This window comes from Natrix helvetica (assembly GCF_964273705.1).
Source record: "Natrix helvetica genome assembly, chromosome: 14".
NCBI lineage: Eukaryota > Metazoa > Chordata > Lepidosauria > Squamata > Natricidae > Natrix > Natrix helvetica.
Window position 1 is genome coordinate 10,290,548 of NC_138564.1, and position 20,930 is coordinate 10,311,477.

General features: G+C 43.8%; 1 protein-coding gene and 1 long non-coding RNA gene across 3 annotated transcripts in view; one reads left to right on the top strand and one right to left on the bottom strand.

Annotated features, from left to right (window-relative positions):
- LOC309399284 overlaps positions 1-19,091 on the bottom strand; it is a 667,582-nt gene extending 648,491 nt beyond the window's left edge. The window contains exon 1 of the long non-coding RNA XR_014176491.1: positions 19,050-19,091. This is a non-coding gene — a long non-coding RNA (uncharacterized lncRNA). The remainder of the gene's footprint in view (positions 1-19,049) is intronic.
- The window catches only part of TBX5 (T-box transcription factor 5), a 38,754-nt gene that overhangs the window by 2,985 nt on the left and 14,839 nt on the right, over positions 1-20,930 (top strand). Inside the window, exons 1-5 of one of the 2 annotated variants that reach the window (XM_081966922.1) lie at positions 3,109-3,911; positions 8,599-8,765; positions 15,180-15,274; positions 16,582-16,701; positions 18,715-18,862. In XM_081966922.1, the coding sequence (XP_081823048.1) occupies positions 8,616-8,765; positions 15,180-15,274; positions 16,582-16,701; positions 18,715-18,862 (513 nt within the window). In that variant the 5' untranslated portion in view covers positions 3,109-3,911; positions 8,599-8,615. Of the gene's footprint in view, positions 1-3,108; positions 3,912-8,598; positions 8,766-15,179; positions 15,275-16,581; positions 16,702-18,714; positions 18,863-20,930 lie in introns of those variants that run through there. The other variant, XM_081966923.1, reaches the window with a different exon arrangement.

Here is a 20,930-nt window from a genome sequence, read left to right on the forward strand (position 1 = left end):
TTCCATCTCGAATTCCAGGATGATGTGTTTGTGGTTTGATACACAACAAGTCATCCTGAAGAGGAAACTCAAAGACTTTGGCCATCTAATGAGAAGGAAGGACTCCCTGGAGAAGAGCCTCATGATGGGAACGATGGAGGGCAAAGAAGAAGGGGACGGCAGAGAATGAAGTGGCTGGATGGAGTCAAGAGCTTAAATGGACTCCAGAGGATGGTAGAGGACAGGAAGGCCTGGAGGAACGTGGTCCATGGTGCTGCAATGGGATGGGTGGGACACGACTTCGCAACTAACAACAACACACAACAAGTCAAGGAAGGCCGGGAGACCCCCAGGAGAGCCAGAAATCAGAGCCATTAGTTGGGAGAGTAGGTGGCCAAGTAAAGCTCTAAATCCCAGTTGGGTTAAATAGAAGTCCTTCTGAGTTTCCGTGGAATAAATTTCCAGCAAAGTTGGGATAGGATTTTATTTGTTTTAATTTAATTATATATTAAACTTCTTAACCACCCCAATCCCCATCTCCTTCATGGAGGGGCTCTGGGGGATATCATAGAGGGGCTCTTTAGATGGGACTCTTTTGAATGGTCATTAGCTTGGGGCATCCTAAGCCTTTCGGTTCAACAAGTCTTACCTGAGAGTAAGCCTCACCAACTCTGGATGGGTGCAATTGTAAAGACACAACTAGACCAACTAGACACACAGAACAACTAGACACAAGGACAGTTTCCCCTCGCCTCCCCCCCCCCCCGAATGCCATCACTTTGCTTAACAACTAATTCCCACAACAAATAATTTACTAAGTATTACTATTATTCTTCTCTTCCTCCCTAGTATATCTCTCTCTCCACATGACCATAACCATGTTGCATATATCTTTCAACTTATATTGTTTTTATTTCTTTCCTAGTACGATTTGATAGCTTATTAGTAACCTTGACTATCACTAAGTGTTGTGTCTTTTTATTCTTGATGAATGTATTTTATTCTCCACATGTACACTGAGAGCATCTGCACCAAAGACAAATTCCTATCACACTTGGCCAATAAAGAAGTCTCTTCTCTTCTCTTCTATTCCTTAATCTATTCTATTCCTTAATCTATTCTACTCTTTTCTATTCCAATTCTACTGTACTCTACTCTATTCTATAACTCAGTTGTGCCTCTTTAAATAGGGAATCTGTCGAATGGGTTTCAAACTTTCCTCCCACTTTCCATTCACTCCCATCCACCACAATTTTCTTGGCAACTCAGATTTGCCATTGCCTCTTTTCTAGGGGTGAGAGAAAGTGACTGGCCCCAGCTTGGTTTGGCACCTAGGACGGACTAGAACTCACAGTCTCTCGGTTTCTAGCTCGTGGCACCTTCAACTACTACCCCCCCACCCGAGCTGGCTCTCGGAGTTCCTTTTAAGTAAGCTTTATTTGCACTGAGCTAGGGAGGTTTAGACACAGGCGATTCCCCACTCAGAATATAATATAATTATTGTAACAAGAACTTTTCTAGAATCTTTTTTTTTGTCTTAAGTAATTTTGTTAAGTGAAGAACAACATAAATGTGGCCAGATCTAAACTGGTTCTTTTAAGACTCCAGAAGTGATTATTTTCCTTTGACCTGTTCAACTTTACCCTCAAAATCATACATTAACAGAGACGGAGGGAGAGACGGAGGCCTGAAGCTTGAAGGCGGAGAGAGGCGAAGGCCAGATACCAACAGATCCTTCGCCTCGGTTTGACGGCTTGCTTATTTTGAGTGCAGCCCGGTTTTCAGAGCTGTATATATTCTTCGCGGCCTGAACGTCTATTTTCTGCCTTTATATGGGTGGGTGGTGCGAAAGGGAAGGAATACGGCTAAAAGGAGAGTTGTCATGATTATCGTAATTAGTCTTGGTTTTCAAAATAATCGGGTGCCCCTGAAAAACTGGAAATGAAAACAAGCCTTCCCTTTCTTTTTTTCTTTCATTCTTATTTTTTCCCTACCTTTCTTCTTTCCTTCCTTTCTCTTTTTTCTTTTTCTTTCTCTCTCTTTCCGTTCTTTCATCCATTCATCAACCCATTGCTTTCATTGCCCTGTCTTCTTTCTGTAGCTACTTTCCTCCCCTTTTCTTCCCCTTTGCTCCTCTCCCATCTTCCTTCCTTCCTTCCCATTCAAGATGAGATCAAGGCAAGCTCCTTCCTTCCTTATTTCCTTCCTTCCTTATTTCCTTCCTTCCTTTCCATTGAAGGCAGATCAAGGCAAGCTCCTTATTTCCTTCCTTCCTCATTTCCTTCCTTCCCATTCAAGATGAGATCAAGGCAAGCTCCTTCCTTCCTTCCTTCCTTCCTTCCTTCCTTCCTTCCTTCCTCCCATTCAAGATGAGATCAAGGCAAGCTTCCTTCCTTCCTTCCTTCCTTCCTTCCTTCCTCTCATTCAAGATGAGATCAAGGCAAGCTTCCTTCCTTCCTTCCCATTCAAGATGAAATCAAGGCAAGCTCCTTCCTTCCCTCCTCGTTTCTTTCTTTCCCTTCTTTCTTCCTACTCTGGCTCCCCCCCCCCCAAAAAAAAATAGCCCAAGAACCTTAGCCAAGGCAACCACAAGCGATTTGATTTCTCTCCCCCCCTATTCCCCCTCTCGCGACTTGATGAGCAGAAATAATGGAGGGGTGGAGTTGGAAAGCCCAAACCCCTCCCCCGCGTATGGTTTCTGTTATTAAAAAAAAGTCAACTGCTTCTTTTTTTGGGAAAGCGAAAGGGGGGGGGGTGAGGCATAGCGAAAGGGGAGAAGAAGAAAAAGAAAGATTTCCCAAGCTTTGATTCTAACGGTTCCCCCCCCCCTCCGCGGGCCTTCTCCCTCCCCCCTTTTTTTCCTTTTTAACTTGAGAAAGATGGATAGAAACTGGAGACAGAATTCGAGAGGAGGGGCGAGGCGAGACGGGAATAGGAGAGAGTTAAGAAAGAGACGACGGAGGGAGGAGGAAGAGGAGAAGGAAGGAAGGAAGGAAGGAAGGAAGGAAGGAAGGAAGGAAGGAAGGAAGGAAGGAAGGAGGAAGGAAGGAATCGAAATCTTGGCGAGAGTGTATTTTTGTGCTTGCTTTGCTTGGAGGGAGAAATAAGCGGGGAGGGGGGGAAGGAGAGGGAGAGGAAGGAGGTCTGCGAAAGGCCGGCCAGAGACAGCCTCCCGTGTAGAGCCGGAGCTGGTTGGCCAGCCGGAGCGTTGCGCCCTGCGAGGCGCCGTTCCCTTCGCCTCGGCGCACCGGGCTTGCAGGCAGACCATTTCCCCCGCGCTCGCTTCTTTCTCTTTCTCGGGCTCTCGGACGCCTCTTCCTCCCCCCCTTGAGCCCCTCACTCCCAACCCCTCGGGTCGCGGGAAGCCAACCTGCTTCTGGAGGGGATCTCGCCCCTCCAACCCCCCCCCCCCGCCAAATCCCGCCCGCCCCTCTCTTTCCAATTTCATTTTATATTTTTTCCCCTCCCGTGCGCCTTTGGAGTGAACGAAGAAAAAAGGTGTGCGGGGGGGGGGGGAGAGGAATCCGAAAAAACTGCACCCACCGATCTTGGGGGGGGGGCGGTGGAAGAGGAGGAGGAGTGGGGGCTGATCGGCGTTGTTCTGCGTGTGCACGTGCTTGGCCAAGCAAGCGAAGAAGCGGGCGAGCGCGAGAAAGGGAAAGGGGCGAAGGCGCACGGCTGTTCCGGCCGTGGGAAGGAGGAGATCTGCGTTCTCTCGTGGAAAAAAACAAAACAAAACAAGAGAGGGCCTTTTTTTTTGCGACCGGGGTCCTCCTCTCCCGCTTCCCCGAGAGAGGATGGTGGTTCTTGCTGTCGCCGAGGCTGAAGCGACGGCCTGGAAGAGACCCCGCGTTGTGTGAGCGCGACAGCCGCGGTGGGGAGATCCGCGAGGATGCGGTGATTCGCCACCGCTGCCACACGCCGGGCCAAAGGTAAACGCGCCTTCATTCAGCTTCGGGTGGCGCTGCCAGGAGCCAAGGGGTGGGGGAGTGCGAGAGAAGGAGAGAGGGGCGATTGCGGGAAGGGAGGGGGGGTCTGCACGGCGCTGGCTGGTGGCAGGGCGAGGAGAAAGCTCCGGAGCAGGCCCAGCCGCAGCTCCCCAACCGTCAGGCCGGCTCGGGGGATGAGGAAGGAGGCCAAAGCAGAGCGTTTTAAAAAAGGCAAAGGGGGTTTCCCCCCGCATTGTTTGCGCCTTGATGCGACCAGGCCGCTCGGCCGAAGCCGGCTCCAGCTGCCGGGCTCGGCCGAGCGGCCTGGTAGCTTCCAAGCGGTGGTTGTGCGCGCCTCTTGCTCCAAACTTCAACCGGGGAAGGGGGCAGGAGGGAGGATCGGGGCTTTAGAAGGTGCGCAGTGTTAAGCCTGGAAAGAAGGACCCCCTGATTTTCTGATTCCTTGCCTCTTTTAGATCGAAAGTCTCCTAAGCCCCCTTATAGCCCCCCAACTCCCGGGGAAGAGAAACGTCGTAACGAGCACAACCCCCCCCCCCCAAACCCATCATTCTTTTTGATCGTACGGGCTTGCCTTCGCAGTGCGGCCGGTTGTCCTTTCCCCTCTCCCCCAAAGCGGCGGTTTTCCCGAAGCCCCCTGGCTCGACCGCGAGCGGTGGTCCCCCCCCCCCCCAAGACCCCTTTCCTCCCCACGAAAACGCCTCCTCCTTCTTCGGAGCTTCGTTGTTTTCTTACAGGCCTTTCCTTACCCGATCTAGGAAACATCATCAAGCCCCGAGCTACAAAAAAAATAAAATGAAATTCCCTGAGCTACAAATATTCCCCTTTTCCGGCTTTTCCTTCTCTTTGGAATAGCCGATTTCCAAAGAAGAGTGGAGAATTTAGCCGGCCACGGTTTGAAATGACCTCGGTGCTCCCACGGTCCTTAGCGAAGAGAGCTAACTCTCCCGTCCCATCAATTTCTCAAGTCACTCTCCCTTGCCTTGCAGGTCAGCTGGAAGCCAAAAGCTTTATAAATCCCTTCTGACGAGATAGATAGATAGATAGATAGATAGATGATAGATAGATAGATAGATAGATAGATAGATGATAGATAGATGATAGATAGATAGATAGATAGATAGATAGATAGATAGATAGATAGATAATGTGTGTGTGTGTATATGCATATGCATATTGCACTCTATTCTACTCTATATATTTTCCCTACCTCCTAGTTCAGCCCTATTGTCATGAGCCCAATGTAGGCCAAAAGAGAATGTACTCTAGCTGAGAATTTATTCTGTTTTAAAAATCACTCAATGGAAAGGTTTATCCATGCGAAGGAAAATGAAATCCAGCTCGCTTGAATATACAACTCAATCTGGATTAAAATACAGAGGCTTTTTGTCCCAAAGCCTGCCATTAATTGCGTTTGAGAAATTGATTTCCTAAAGTTTTAAAATGTGGTATATCTGTGTCTCTATATGTGTATAACGTGTGTGTGTGTTTATGTGTGTGTGTGTAGATAGATAGATAGATAGATAGATAGATAGATAGATAGATAGATAAATTTAAATATATTACATTTTAATATATTAAAATATTGTTCCCATCTCAAAGGTATAGATAAATAGATAATTTAAATATATTATACTACTTTGATATAATGGTTTAAATATTTCTCTTCCCATCCCAAAGCTTTAAAAAATTCTATTAAGATTGAATAAAATTATCTATGTCTTGGTATGTGTAACTGTACTGATAAAATGATAAAATGTAGCTAGTTAGCTAGATAACTTTATTATACTACTTTATTATAATTTTTTTTTAATATTCCTCTTCCCACACCAAGGTTTTTTTAAATCCTTTATTAAGATTGAATAAAAGTATTTATGTCTCAGTATGTGTATAAACTGTAGATGGATGGATGGATGGATAGATAGATATAATTTAAATATATTATACTACTTTAATATAGCTGTTTAAATATTCTTCTTCCCATCCCAAAGCTTTTAAAAATATTCCCCTATTAATATTGAATAAAAGCTTTTGTTTTACTCTTTTAAAAGGCAGTCTGGCAGCATTAAAATCAATTTATTTCGGTTGGGCATTTTGTTTTAATTTGTTGTAGATTTGAATAAGTTCCCACATTCCCACCACCACCTTCCAAGTTAATAGGCCTTAACCGTAAGATTTTAAACAGGGTTTTATTTAGAATGCGAGTACAGCTTTTTTATTTCTGTTCTTTTTTTGTTTACTTCCAAGTAAATGTAGAAAACATTTCTGTCAGTTTAGATTCCGAAACGGTCTTTTCTCTAGAATAAATTCCCCTGATCTTGACCAGCTTTCTTTCTGAGTAGGCATATATAAAATTTAGGTTTAGATTTAATGTTATTTGGAAGTTCCTCTCTGTTTAGATTTGCGAAGGCTTGAATTTGGTTTAGAAGTCAAAATTACTCACAGGGAAGTGAATTACAGTATTAAATAGTGCTTGGTAATAGGTAAGAACTTATTTTTTATTGAGTACTGACGTGGTTTAGCTTACCTTCCTATATTTTGCTTCTTTCTTTGTATTTGTTTTTTCTTATTATTATTATTTCAGGTTTGACTGTGAAAAGGCAACATAAGGCTAACGTCCTAGGCTAAAATTCCCCGAGGCCAAATTTATAGACCTGATAATTGCATGACGCTTGGGGATAAATTCACATTTTGTTCTTGAATGCAAGAGCTGAATTTTTCCCTGTCTCTTCCCCTTTCCTCCGGGTTGTAACTTACAACCTTCCTTCAGACATTTCTTACTCGTTGCCCAATTTAGACGGAAAAAGCATACTTGGTTTTTTTCCCTCCTTCTTTTCTAGAGGCAAAACTCTTTGCTGCTTTTCTGCCCCTTCACTTCTAGAAGTAAAATAATGTAAAAATAAAAAGAAGCTATAGCAGGTTTTTTTTTTAAAAAAAAAACATTATTGTAATTTGGCATTTTGGAAAGCAGGAATAAAAACTGAGAAAGAAGACAGGGAAGGAAACTCTTCCCCCCCCCCCCAAAAAAAAACCTTTTCGGTTAGAAAACTTATCTGGAACCTATCGAATATGAATTTGACATGTGTTTTCTAGGCATACAATAATCCATCATCTTCTGTCTTGCTTATGGAGGACTAGGAACTTGTTTTTCTTTTTCTTTTCCTCTTCGCTATCCATTTTCCTATTTCTCTTTCCTTCCTTCCTTTTTCACTCTTTCACTTTCATTCCCCTTCTTTCCATCCATCCATCCTTCCTTCCTTCCTCCCTCCTTCCTTCTACATTATTTTCTTATTGTGTCTATAGATTAGATAGATAGATGATGATAGATAGATAGATAGATAGATAGATAGATAGATAGATGATAGATAGAGATAGAGATATATATGCATGCCTTAATATATTCTCAAATTTAAACCCCCCTCCCTCACACATATACACACTCCTGGCCAAACACCCCAATGTAACTCCATAGGTCCTTACTTAGAGACAAGCCTAAACAATGAAACCGTTAGTAATTGTATTCACACATTTTCATTCAATCGGACTAGTTTGGGGGTGCCTGCCCCACCCCCACTTTTTCCATGGAACATTACTCTGTGAGGAAACAGTTTCTTTTTGCAAACAAAACAACTGTGTGAAATTGTGGGTCTAATGTACCTGCTGTGTATTTATGTGTGAGAGAGAGAGAGAGAGCAAAGATTTAACAGAGGCATATTTTTGCCTCTTTAAGTGTGTGTTGCAATTTGATGTTAAATATAACAGTCTCTAGAAAGGGAAGCCATAATACATGCACAACTAGAATAATACATTTGGTGGGGTGCACATTCACACAATTAACTAGCTTGGATTGAGGAACTGGAAGGTTTTTTTTTTTTTAAATTATCCTATTTATAGAGACACTGCCCTGGTTTTAACCTGTTTTGCAAACTGCCCCATTTTGCAAGGCCACCATATGGCCGGTGCTGTTGTTACGCAGGGTATCCTGGGAGGCAGGGACACAGCCATATCTGTGAACCCAGGTTTAATGTGTTGTGGGAACCCAACTTCAGTGGGTATACAGGTTGAAAAAAGTGTATATAGCGCTAGTCATCTGTAAATCTAGATTTTCTATAACACACTCATCGGCGATATATATCCATGTTGGGTTAATCTCTGGGCGGGATTATATTTCCTACTTTCCAGCCAACCTGATGGCCCAATTCTAGACCCGTGACTGAATTTCCACCCCCGGGAGTGAAATTTTCAACCCCAGTCTGGATTATTTTTCTTAACTCCAGGAACAGATAGTTAAGATCATTCTCCCAGGGTACTTGCATTAAAACACAGAAGGCTGGTGTTGGGAGCCTGCAGGCAGAATATTTTAATATTCTCGCTTGAGTGCCAGCTTGTAATGTCATATTTTGGGGGGTGAGGCATGGGAGGGGGGGTTAGGTGGGAAAGATGCCTGCTGTCCATTTCTGTGGCTCCATTGCTGAGTGAGGAAGGGACGGTTGTCTCCGGAACCCCATTGTTGGGCTGCGTGTTTTAGTGGCTTTTGGCTGAGGACTGGCACAGACAGGGTGGCAAAGCTTATGTGCCCCCCCCATTGGCTTCTCGGGGCAGAAGAGGGTGGGGGAGTCAATCGTGGGCCCCCAGGCCCTTATCCTCATCACTCCTCTCTGTCTCCCTGCAGCAGAGGTAGTCTGGACGATGGCAGGAGCGGAGGAAGAGTTTGGACTGGCGGCCACACCGGGAGATTCACCTCCAAAACAGCTGAGCCCCGAAGACAAGGCAGATGGGCAGTTGGGGGGCACCAGTAGCAAGCAGCCGGCATCGCCCCAGCCGGCCTTCACCCAGCAGGTAAGGGGAGGCACGAGGGGGGAGGAGATGCTTGGTCATGGTAATACCAATAGCAATAGCAATAACAACAACAACCTCAAATGAACTCTGGTCTGATTAACTCTCCTTCTCTTTCTCTCTCTCTTTTCTTTCTCGCTCTTTCCTTTCTCCTTCTCCTCTTCCTTCCCATTCTCCTTTTCCTCCTTCCTTCTGCTTCTGCTTCTCCTGTTCCTTCTCCTCCTCCTCTTTCCCTTTTTTCTCCTCCTCCTCCTCCTTCCTATTCTTTTTCTCTCATCTCCTTCTCTTTCCGTCTTTTGATTTGTCTTCCTTTTCTCTCTTTATGTAATCCTTCGCTTTTCCTTCTTTCTCTCCCCCCCTCCCTCTTTCTTCTCCTCCTCCTTCTCCATCGGGCAGTTTATAGGAATAATTAAAAATTCTGAAGACGATGATCATCTTCACTCTTATTATTGTTGCCTGCCCAGAGTCCAGAGAATCTTCTGGAACATTATTATCCTTCTGTAGGAGTTCTGTTTCGAAGTGGGCATTAGGAAAATCGAGTTAAGATGATAGTATTATCGTGCTTCCTCTCGCAGTCCGGGGGTTAGACTGGATTTGGTGTGGTTTTTTTTATCCACTCTATCGAGTCCTTCCTAAGGATTTGGTTAGGCAGATGTTGCTGAAATCACACTTTTGACCCCATCAACATCTGCCTATTATCACGGTTCATTGCACAGTCAGCCAGATGTTTTAGATGGGATTTGGTCCTTTCATCCAGCTATGGAGCCTTTCCCCAAAGGGTCTGGGCTAGGCAGATGTGGATGTTTGGTGCTGTTAAAGGGATCCTCGGCAAAGCCGCCTCTCGCAATTGACCTGCGGTGATTGTTGTCAATGCCCACGGTTTTCCAATGGCTCTCCAGATATTTTGAAACTGCACCCAAGGCGCCTATAAAAATTATGATGATTAAGTCCAAAGGGGGCGGAGGGTCACGGGGAGGGGATGGCGCTGATGAGGAAGGTACAGATCTCCTAACTGCTCGCTCTTTCTCTCCCCCCCACCTCTGTTTTGAAATCCAAACAAAGAAAACTGCCTTGATCGATGGCAGGGGGACGGTCGCAGAGAAAGTTCTCCGTCTGAGTTAAAAAAAACAACAACAGGTCCCTCTTCAGGGCAAGTTTTCTGTTTTTGCTCTCCTTCCGAGGAGGTGAGTGGGAGAGAGCAGTGAATTCCCTGTCGACAGAGGCCAGGCCTTGCTGTTTTCTTGACCCGGGAGAACGGCTCCTCCGCCGTTTTCATAACGGGGCTCCGCACAAACCCAGCAAGGAACACCCGAATTGCAGGTTTTGGGGGTGCCTTTTATTCAGAAGGTCCCCACCTCCCCCTCTCTCTCTCTCTCTCTCTCTCTCTCTCTCTCTCTCTCTCTCTCTCTCTCCCCCCCCCCCCAGTAATGAATCCCGGAGGAAGTAACTACCAACCGTAGTTAGGTTGTTTTCGAAAACTACAGATTGGGATCCCCCCCGTGGATCTAAACCAAAATTAACTTCCTTCCTTCCCTCCTTCCCATATTGCAAACATCTTTCCTTCCTTCTTTTCTTCTCTCCTTAATTTACAAATTGCAAAGTTCCTTCCTTCCTTCCTTCTATCTATTTCTCTCTCTCTCTTTCTTTCTTTCCTTCTTTTCTTCTCTCCTTAATTTACAAATTGCAAAGTTCCTTCCTTCCTTCTTTCCTTAATTGACAAATTGCAAAGTTCCTTCCTTCTTGCCTGCCTGTCTTCCTGCCTTTCCTTCCTTCCTTCCCCCTTTTCTTAGTTTTTTTCCTTCCTTCCCTTCCCCCTTTTTTCTTATCTTCCTTCCTTCTTCCCTCCCTCCCTCCCCATATTGCAAACGTATTTCCTTCCTTCTTTCTTTTCTTCTTTCCTTAATTTACAAATTGCAAAGTTCGTTCGTTCATTCCTTCCTTCCTTCCTTCGCTTGCTTGCTTGCAAGACTATGTCTGAATTCTCATTCAGGGAAAAGGCCCTTTCGCCCTTCCACCAAAAGCCAAAGGCGACTTGCTTTGTTTTAAATGCAGACAAGCTTTTGTCCTTAAAGTAGAAGTTAGATCTGGTCTCTTTTGCTGGTTTTTATTTCCTTTTCTTTCACCTCCTGCATTTTTCCCTTACGGGGCGGGGGGGGGGGGGATTTTTCCAGGCAGGGCCATTCATGGATGCACCTCTTTGTGGCTCCTTGCTCTCTAACTTTCCGTCTGTCCTTGCAGAAGGAAGGCCCAGAGTCAACCTGTAGGCAAACAAGAAGACCCTCTGCACCCATCTTCAAATGTACATTTCTGGCTTGCACATTTGTAAGCGAGCTGCCTGCAGGATTTTCCTTTTGGAGCTGTTTTTATTTTTTGTTTTCTTCCCAAAGTCCCAACATCTGTTCATTGGTGATTAAGGATGAAGGCTTCCTTTCTAATCTCTCTCCTTGCCTACCAATTATGGGGGGGGGGGAGGGAGGAAGGGAGAGAGAGAGAGAGGGATTAAATTTTTCCTTCTTGGAAGCTGGTTTGTCTACACACGATGATGGTGAAAGTATATTAAGTGTATATGTTGCCCGATTCTCAGTGATTTGTCATTAACATGAGGATGAGAAAGCCAAATTGTGGCTCCCTTGCAAGAGGGAAACTTCCTTGCTTCCTTCCATCCTTTCTTTCTTTCTTTTTTCTGTCTTTTTCTTTTTTCTTTCTTTCTCTCTCTCTCCCTTTCTCTTCCTTCTTCTTTCCTTCCTCTTTCTTTTTCTGTCTTCCTTCCTTGCTCTTTCTTTTTTTCTCTCTCTTTCTTGCTTTCTTCCTTTCTCTTCCTTCTTCTTTCCTTCCTCTTTCATTCTTTTTTCTTTTTCTGTTCCTTCCTTCCTCTTTCTTTTCTCTCTCTCTCTCTTTTGCTTTCTTCCTTTCTCTTCCTTCTTCTTTCCTTCCTCTTTTTTCTTTCTCTCTCTTCCTTCCTTCCTTTCTCTTCCTTCCTCTTCCTTTCTTTTTTCTTTCTCTCTCTCCCTCCCCTTCCTTCCTTCCTCTTTCTTTCTTTTTTTTTCTCTCTCTCTTTCTTGCTCCCTTTTTTCTCTTTCCTTCTTTCCTTCCTTCCCTCCCCCTGTCTCTTCATATTAAGAAGGCCTGATGGACAAATCCCAATTTTGCTACTGTCATCCTGAGGTTTCCCTTTCTGGTCATTCTACCTCTTCCAAGGTCAAATTGCAACTGAAAGCAGCAGCTATTTGTAGAAATGCCCTACATCTGTGATGGAGAACCGATGGCATGGGTGCCAGAGATGGCATGCAGAGCCCTCTCTGTGGGCATGTGTGCTATCACCAGCTCCTCTTCTGGTTTCCAATACGCCCATGGACACCGGCCAACTGGTCTTTGTGTTTCCAGCGCTCCAGCATGCATTCTGGCTTGGACACTCTCTGCCGAAAAGGTTCACCATAAGTGCCCTACATTATTTTTTTAAGCTGTGTGGGTTTCCTGCCTCTCTGGGCACTTGAGAAAAACAGCCGTTTAATATCGGCTATTGGTGTTAATCTTAGATGTGGCACCAGCTTCAATTTTGGGGTTCACTGCTGTTGAATTGCTTTTGAGGGTGTCACTGCGTTAATTGGTTTGCCAACTTGTGCTTATATTCTGAGTTATACAGTAGACTGAATTGTTTCTTATCTGACAATGATTAATGCGCATGTCTCATAATACGTCACACATTCTTTACTTTCCTTCTGATCTTCCGTTCGCCTGCCGAAGGAGGTGGGCAACATAGCTCTTGCCAAAATGTAAGATTTAGATAGTAAGATTTGTATTGTATTTTATTTTATATTAAAGTTATTCATTAGAATATGTTTTCGGGTTTTATTTTCTGCTTATTCGGAAATATGCTGCTTGGAAAGCCGACGGTCCACACCTCATTAGTTCAGGGTGGAATTTTCCCTGACAGAGGGAATCTGCTTTAGAAGGGTAGGCTGACAGATGAAGAAAAGTCTTCAGTGGCCCAAATGGAGGCAGTTTGGCCTAGTGGGTTAAGGCGCCAAACTAGAAACTGGGAAACCATGAGTTCAAATCCCACCTTAGTCATGAAAGCCAACTGGATGACTTTGGAGATGGGGAGTTCTAGTCCCACTTTAGGCATGAGAGCTGGCTGGGTGTCTTTGAACTCATCCCTCTTTCTCTCTCAGCTCAGCCTACCTCACAGGATTGTTGTTGCAGTAGGGAAAATAAAAGGAGGAAGAAGAATTGGTCATGTTCAGTGCCTTGAGTTATTTATAAAAATAATAATAATACAAAATTCTATTAAAAATATGGGCCGAGTTGGTAGGATTTTGCCTGTTAAGGTTTTTTTTACGTCAAGATGGCAATTACATACTGTCTGTCTTTATATATTATATTATACAATATGAGCAGTAAATCGTATTATTTGAATAGAGTGGTATTTATACAGTATTAACGCTCTAGTATTTATATAACCAAAACCTTTAAAGATAAAGAAGTAGTTTATATCAATATGAACTGTGATTTCCAAAATGTCAAGGTTTTTTTTCCCTTTTCCCTTTTGTTAATATTGTTATTCCTCTTAATACTTTACGTGGCTTCAATACGGCGATATTTATGCAGTGTTAAGGTTCTTGAGACTCTTTTGATTGGGTAACTGGGTAAATTTGCATCCCCATGGGAATACTGCAATGGTCGTTCAGTGTGAAAAATGATCACAAGTCACTTTTTTCAATGCCGTGGTCATTTCAAACGGTCACTACGCAAACTGTTGTAAGTCAAGGACTACCTGTATTTATTTTCAGTGCCTTCAATCATTCTCAACCCATGGCACAAACAATAATTAGTAATAGTAGCAATTATTAATATTAATAATCCCTGCAAGCAGTGGTGAAATTTAATTTTTTTTGATACCGGTTCTGTGGGCATGGCTTGGTGGGCGTGGCAGGGAAAGGATACTGTAAAATCCCCATTCCCCCTCCACTCCAGGGGAAGGATATTGCAAAATCCCCATTCCCTTCCCACTCCTCTCTTCTTTTCCCCCTTCCTACCCTCTCTCCTACTCTTATGTCTCCTCCCTGTCTTCCTCTCCTTTCCTCCTTCTTCTTTCCCTCTCCTTTCGGAAAAAAAAGAAAATATTCAGGAAATCTCCAGCCTGTCCTATTATAGCTCCTTCTATTTTGATGCTTGGGTCTTATCAGCGCTGCTGGTATCGGAAAGTTCCCAGCGGCTCCCACGGCCGCGGGCGCAAGCGATTCTGAAAATGCGGGGCGTTGGGCCACCCTCCCCTAAACGCCCTCCCCATTTGGGGAGAGATAACGCCCAAACTCTCTTGAGCTGCCAAGGGATGAGACCAAAGACGGCGCAAAATCGAGTTATCAATGGGTGGGGGGCGCAAAAAAACCAGACTCTGGTTCCCCTTTTCTCCCCCGCCAGATCCATTCACATGTAACTCGGTCTCCCCTCCCCGGATTAAGCCCCGAGATTGGAATGCCCTGAGGGCTCCACCACCAATCGGGGGGGGGGGGGGGGGCTACGTGAGAAGGATGCTGGTCAGAGACTCTTGCCTTTGGCAACTCAAATGTTAAGTTGACTTTGAAAGGGGGAGTGCGTCGGGGGCGAGAACGGGTTTCACGTGTATTGGAAAAAGAACTGGCTCCAACACACGTGTGTTTCGAAGAGAGAGACCCGTGGAAATTTGTGCGCGACGGCCCGAGGAAAGGAAGTGGTGTTTGGGAATGAAAACAGAAGGGCACGTTATAAGAGCACGTGTGAATGAGATGGTGCTTATTTGCGTGTTTTCCATTCCCCGCCCCCTTTGGTGTATTTCCTTTTTGTAGTAGGGGGTCCTTGGTGAAACCCCTTGGGTATCTTTGTAACTGTATGTTCTTCTGGTTTTATATAGATTCATTTGTTAGTTAGGTTTGTATAGCTGCTCATCTCAGTAAACAAAATATGTGTTTGTGTATGTATGTATGTGTGTGTGTGTGTGTGTGTGTGTGTGTATGTATATGTATATGTATATGTATATGTATATGTATGTATGTGTGTGTGTGTGTATATACATATATATATATATATATATATATATATATATATATATATATATATATATATATATATATATATATATATTTATTCAGTTATATAATGTATATGTGTGGACAGAAACAGAGAGAGGGAGGGAAGGAGAGAGAGAAGGAGAATGAGAGAGACAGACAAAGAGAGAGAGGGAAGGAGAGAGAGAGAGAAAGGAGAAAGAAAAGAGAGAAAGGAGAAAGAGAAGAAGAAAGAGAAAGAATGAGAGAGAGAGCAGAGAAAAAGAAGGAGAGAGAAATAGAGAATGAGACAGACAGACAGAGAGTGGGAGGGAGGAGGAAAGAGAGGGAGAGATGGAGAAATGATTTTTTCCTTGTATTTTTTTCTTTCCAGGGAATGGAAGGAATCAAAGTATTTTTACATGAACGAGAGCTATGGCTCAAATTTCACGACGTGGGAACCGAAATGATTATAACCAAAGCTGGAAGGTAAGATCCAGAGAGACAAAGGGAAGGGAAGAAAATATCCAGAAAAGACAGTATTTATCTACCACAGAAAGAGCGAGCGATTATATTATTTCATGAAATATGTTTTAAACAGTTGATCTGCAATGAGAGTGAACATGCATTTTTTAGAAAAAAAATCAATCCTTCCTTCCTTCCTTCCTTCCTTCCTTCCTTCCTTCCTTCCTTCCTTCCTTCCTTAACACAACACAAAGTGGAGGCAATATATATTTCTACACAAGCATATATTCAATCTATAAAAATGTGTTTATATACTCAAATTCTACCCCCTCACATTCTCTTCTCTTCCCCTCCCTTCCATTCCATTCTCTCTTCTCTTCCCTTCCTTTTCCTTCTTTCTTCTCTTCTCCTTTCTTCTCTTCTTCCATTCCCTTCCATTCCATTCCATTCTCTCTTCTCTTCCCTTCCCTTCTCTTCCATTTTCTCTTCTCTTCTCTTCCCTTCCCTTCCATTCTTTCTTCTCTTCTCCTTTCTTCACTTCTTCCATTCCATTCCATTCTCTCTTCTCTTCCCTTCCCTCCCCTTCCCTTCCATTCTCTCTTCCCTTCCCTTCCATTCTTTCTTCTCTTCTCCTTTCTTCACTTATTCCATTCCATTCCATTCCCTCTTCTCTTCTCTTTTCTTCTCTTCTCTTCCCTTCCCTTCTCTCTTCCCTTCCCTTCCATTCTCTCTTCCCTTCCTTTCCATTCTTTCTTCTCTTCTCCTTTCTTCACTTATTCCATTCCATTCCATTCCCTCTTCTCTTCTCTTTTCTTCTCTTCTCTTCTCTTCCCTTCCCTTCCCTTCTCTCTTCCCTTCCCTTCCATTCTCTCTTCCCTTCCCTTCCCTTCTCTCTTCCCTTCCCTTCTCTCTTCTCTTCTGTTTCCTTCCCCTAAATTGTCATGAATTGATTCTTCCTTTCCTGTAATGGGCTGTGGGAATACCTTCAGGAACAAGAGGAAGAGCTTCAGCCAAGGCAACTGTCAGATAACAGAAACCTGGGCCCAGAACAGAAATGTAATCTAAGAAAGTGTCTCAGAAAAAGCTCCTCCCTAATTCCCAGAAATATGCAGGAGAGGAAGAGGAAACACATTCAGGGATCACGCTTGGAATATTGCCTCCAGTTTGGGTTCCAAACCTAATTTTACGATTCCAAACTTCTGTTGTGTGTTTCTATGGTTTGTGTACAGACTTGTCCATCTTACTGTTTAATGTTACGTTGCGGTCCCTGTTCCAGGACATTTGTTTTTAACTAGAATGACATTCCTTTCCTGTCCTTTGTTTGCTTCCAGACGAATGTTTCCTAGCTACAAAGTGAAAGTCACAGGACTGAACCCCAAAACGAAGTACATTCTCCTCATGGACATTGTACCCTCGGACGACCATCGATACAAATTTGCAGATAATAAATGGTATGTCATTAGAATGGGACGCGCTGGCATTGGGGGCTAAGACGCTGAGCTCGTCAATCAGAAAGGTCGGCAGTTCGGCGGTTCGAATCCCTAGCACCGCGTAACAGAGTGAGCTCCCGTTACTTGCCCCAGCTTTTGCCAACCTAGTAGTTTGAAAGCAAGTAAAAAACGCAAGTAGAAAAATAAGGAACCACCTTTGGTGGGAAGAGAACTGTGCTCTGTGTTGCCTCTTGAAAAAGCTCCTACATAAATATAATGGTGAGAATAGCTGGGAATCGTAACCAGGTCTACATCTCTGCCCAAAATAGGCTGGGGGGGTTGGGGTTTAAAAATACAATTACTATATATGTATACTTTCTTTTTCTTTTAAAAAAGAAGGGGGAAGATATGTATGTTAAAATTAAAGATGTATATTGAAAAGGAATTATAAATACCATCAACATAAAAAGGAGCTTGCTCAGAGGCTGAAAGACACCAGGTAAATGAGATGAAGAGTGTGAAAGAGAGGAGAGAGGTAGGGGAAGAAGAGAGGGATAGGAGAGAGGGCAGGGGAGGGAAGAGGAGGAGAGAAAAAAGGATTGGAAAGGGGAGAGAGGAGAAGGAGAGAGGAAGGGGAAGTAGAGAAGAGAAGGACAACAGAGGGAAGAAAGGAGGAGGAGAGAGGGAGAAGAAAGTGATGGATAGGGTACAAATATGGTGTATGGAGAGCAGAAGAGCCAATAATCGTTGTTGGGAGTTGATGGTAAGACGAACTGATGTAAATATTTAACAATATAATATGATGTTGGTTATGTAAGAGTATACAGGTGGTTATTTGTTATGAAAATACCACTTTATAATGCCTTGGTAAGGCCACACTTGGAATCCTGCATTCAGTTTTTTATCGCCACGATGTAGAAAAGATGTGGAGACTCTAGAAAGAGTGCAGAGAAGAGCAACAAAGATGATTAGGAGACTGGAGACTAAAACATATGAAGAACGGTTGCAGGAACTGGGTATGTTTAGCTTAAGAGAAAGAAGGACTAGGGGAGACATGATAGCAGTCTTCCAATATCTCAGGGGCTGCCCCAAAGGAGAGGGAGTCAAGCTATTCTCCAAGGCACCTTCAGGCAGAACAAGAAGCAATGGATGGAAACTAATCAAGGAGAGAAGCAACTTGGAACTGAGGAGAAATTTCCTGACAGTGAGAGCAATGAATCAGTGGAACAGAAGTTGTGAATGCCCCAACACTGGAAGTCTTTAAGAAGATGTTGGATAGCCATTTGTCTGAAACAGTACAGAGTTTCCTGCCTAGGCAGGGGGTTGAACTAGAAGACCTCCAAGGACCCTTCCAACTCTGCTATTGTATTGTACTGTATTATTATAAAATGAAAAAAAAACTTTGCAACAACAACAACAACAACAAAAAGCACCTTTGGAACAACCATGTCCTGGATGACAGAGAATCTCCATAGATAATACTTCAATATGATAACCCAAACAAATGGACGGGTGGAGACCAGAGGGTGGGAGGTAAAGTCTACCATCAGTCCAGCAACCATCTCCAGCAGGCCATTGTGGAAGGATAGAAGGGTGGAGGTAGATCTTACCTTTCTTGTTTGAAATTATGGTCCAATATTTGAGAGGATGCCACCAAGAAAAGAGGGGGGTCAGCATATTCTCCAAAGCACCTGAAGGCAAGACAAGAAACAATGGAGGGTAACTAAGCAAGGAGAGATGCAGCGTAGATCCAAGGAGAAATTTCCTTCCAGAACAATTAATCAGCATATCGAATGGCCTCCAGAAGTTGTGTATGCTCCAAACCTACCCAGCCGGTCATTAGGCAGATCCTATTAGTGGTCTATTAGGATTTTAAATTGTGAATTCAGTGGTGACCCCTGGTTTAGGAAGTCTTTTAATCTCCCCATCCTTTGCTGCCCTGGCTGATTTCTCTGATTTCTCAAGAAGTTAAGGGTCAAACAAAGAGGAAACAAGGGAAGTACAAACTCCCAAATGTTGTGTTGCTTTTGATAGGTCAGTAACTGGGAAGGCTGAACCGTCCATGCCTGGAAGATTGTATGTCCATCCAGACTCACCGGCTACTGGGGCCCATTGGATGAGACAGCTGGTTTCCTTTCAAAAGCTCAAGTTGACCAATAACCATCTCGACCCATTCGGCCATGTAAGTATGACTTAGCTGTTCCAGGCTGGCATTCGAGTTTGATCAGATCCCACCTCTTGAAGTTGTAGCTGTATTAGTGGACATAATTGTTGATGGCTATGAGCATCACATCAGGATAGAGCAGGGGTCTCCAAACCTGGTAATTTTAAGACTTGTGGACTTCAACTCCCAGAATTCCGCAGCCAACATCGGGAATTCTGGGAGCTGAAGTCCACAAGTCTTAAAAGTTGCCAAGTTTGGAAAAGCCTGGTTTAGAGTGTTTTAGGTGCCCTAATGAATAATCCCAATCTGAATATCTTCATGTGGACCTTACTTCAAGCATGAAAGCCATCGTTTCTTATATGGGGCCAAGAACTAACTCCAACCAATATATTCTCAGGACCATACCTAAGGTTGCAGCATAGAAAATTTATTCAAGTTTATACCACCAGAATCTGGTCAACTGACGTTCAGGACAAAATTGGTGCCAGATAAGAATCAATGAAATTCAGGAGAGGTTAAACATGGATCGCTTATGATGGCAATGCAAAAACTCCAAGCTAATGGCACATTTGACACCACCCTCAGCTCTGCCTGCTCTTTTCCTACATACTGTATTTTTAGGAGTATAGGGCGCAGCTTTTTGCTCGTTTTTGCCCCGCCCCCAGGAGCACTCTACAAGCCTCCTAAAGGCTATGCATACCCTTTTGGGGGGCAGAAACCAGGGCCGTTTTCGCAAAAACAGGGCGTTTTTTACCCCCCCCCCCAGCCCCAAGGAGCAGTTTGCAAGGCTCTCAAACTCTCTGCATGCTCCATTTTTCACAAAAAATGAGGCCTGCGGAGGATTTGGGAGGTCTACAGAGTGCAAAACCTTTTGTTTTTTTAATTTACCTCTTCAAAATCTTTGTATCTTATACTCTGGTGTGTCTTATATTCCGAAAAATACGGTAGATCTGTGGGGCTAACTCAACTGTTAGGCAGAAGGTGGAACCACATAGTCAGAGATGGAGACAAAGAGATCAAAATAGGAGAGTCTTCATATCCAGTTTTGCTTTAGGTATGAAAACATTGTAAGCTTTTACTTTTGGATGCAACATTTAAACAATGTGATGCTTGTCAGCATTGACCTATGAAAAAGTCAAATAATGTTAAACTTACAATAGTCATAACCTAAAGTGTAATCGATACTGACAGAACATGTCTTCATTTCTTCTTTATTAAGTTACCCAATCAAAAGAGCCTCAAGAACTTTAACACTGCATAAATATCACCATATTGAAGCCACGTAAAGCATTAAGAGGAAATATTAATAAAAGGGAAAAGGGAAAAAAAAACATTGACATTTTGGAAATCACAGTTCATATTGATATAAACTACGACTTTATCTTTAAAGGTTTCGTTTATATAAATACTAGAGTGTTAATATTGTATAAATGCCACTCAGTTCAAGTCATATGATGCTCTGTCTTGCTCTTATTTTGCCCACAACAACAACAACAACAATGTGAGTAGAATTGGGCTGAGAGGGGGGGCTGGTTCAAACACCCACCCAGTGTTCATGGCTAAGACAGAACTACAACTCACCCTCACCGTCTCCTGGCGATTGGTCCAAAATCACCCAGCTAAATTTCCTGCCTAAGGCGGGACTAGAACTCACCATCTCCTGGTGATTGGTCCAAAATCACCCAGCCAGCTTTCCTGCTTAAAGCAAGACTAGAACTCACCGTCTCCTGGTGATTGGTCCAAAATCACCCAGCTAAATTTCCTGCCTAAGGCGGGACTAGAACTCACCATCTCCTGGTGATTGGTCCAAAATCACCCAGCCAGCTTTCCTGCTTAAAGCAAGACTAGAACTCACCGTCTCCTGGTGATTGGTCCAAAATCACCCAGCTAACTTTCCTGCCTAAGGCGGGACTAGAACTCACTGTCTCCTGGTGATTGGTCCAAAATCACCCAGCTAAATTTTCTGGCTAAGGCGGGACTAGAACTCAGTCTCCTGGTGATTGGTCCAAAATTACCCAGCCAGCTTTCCTGCTTAAAGCAAGCCTAGAACTCACTGTCTCCTGGTTTCTAAATGGTGCCTTAACTA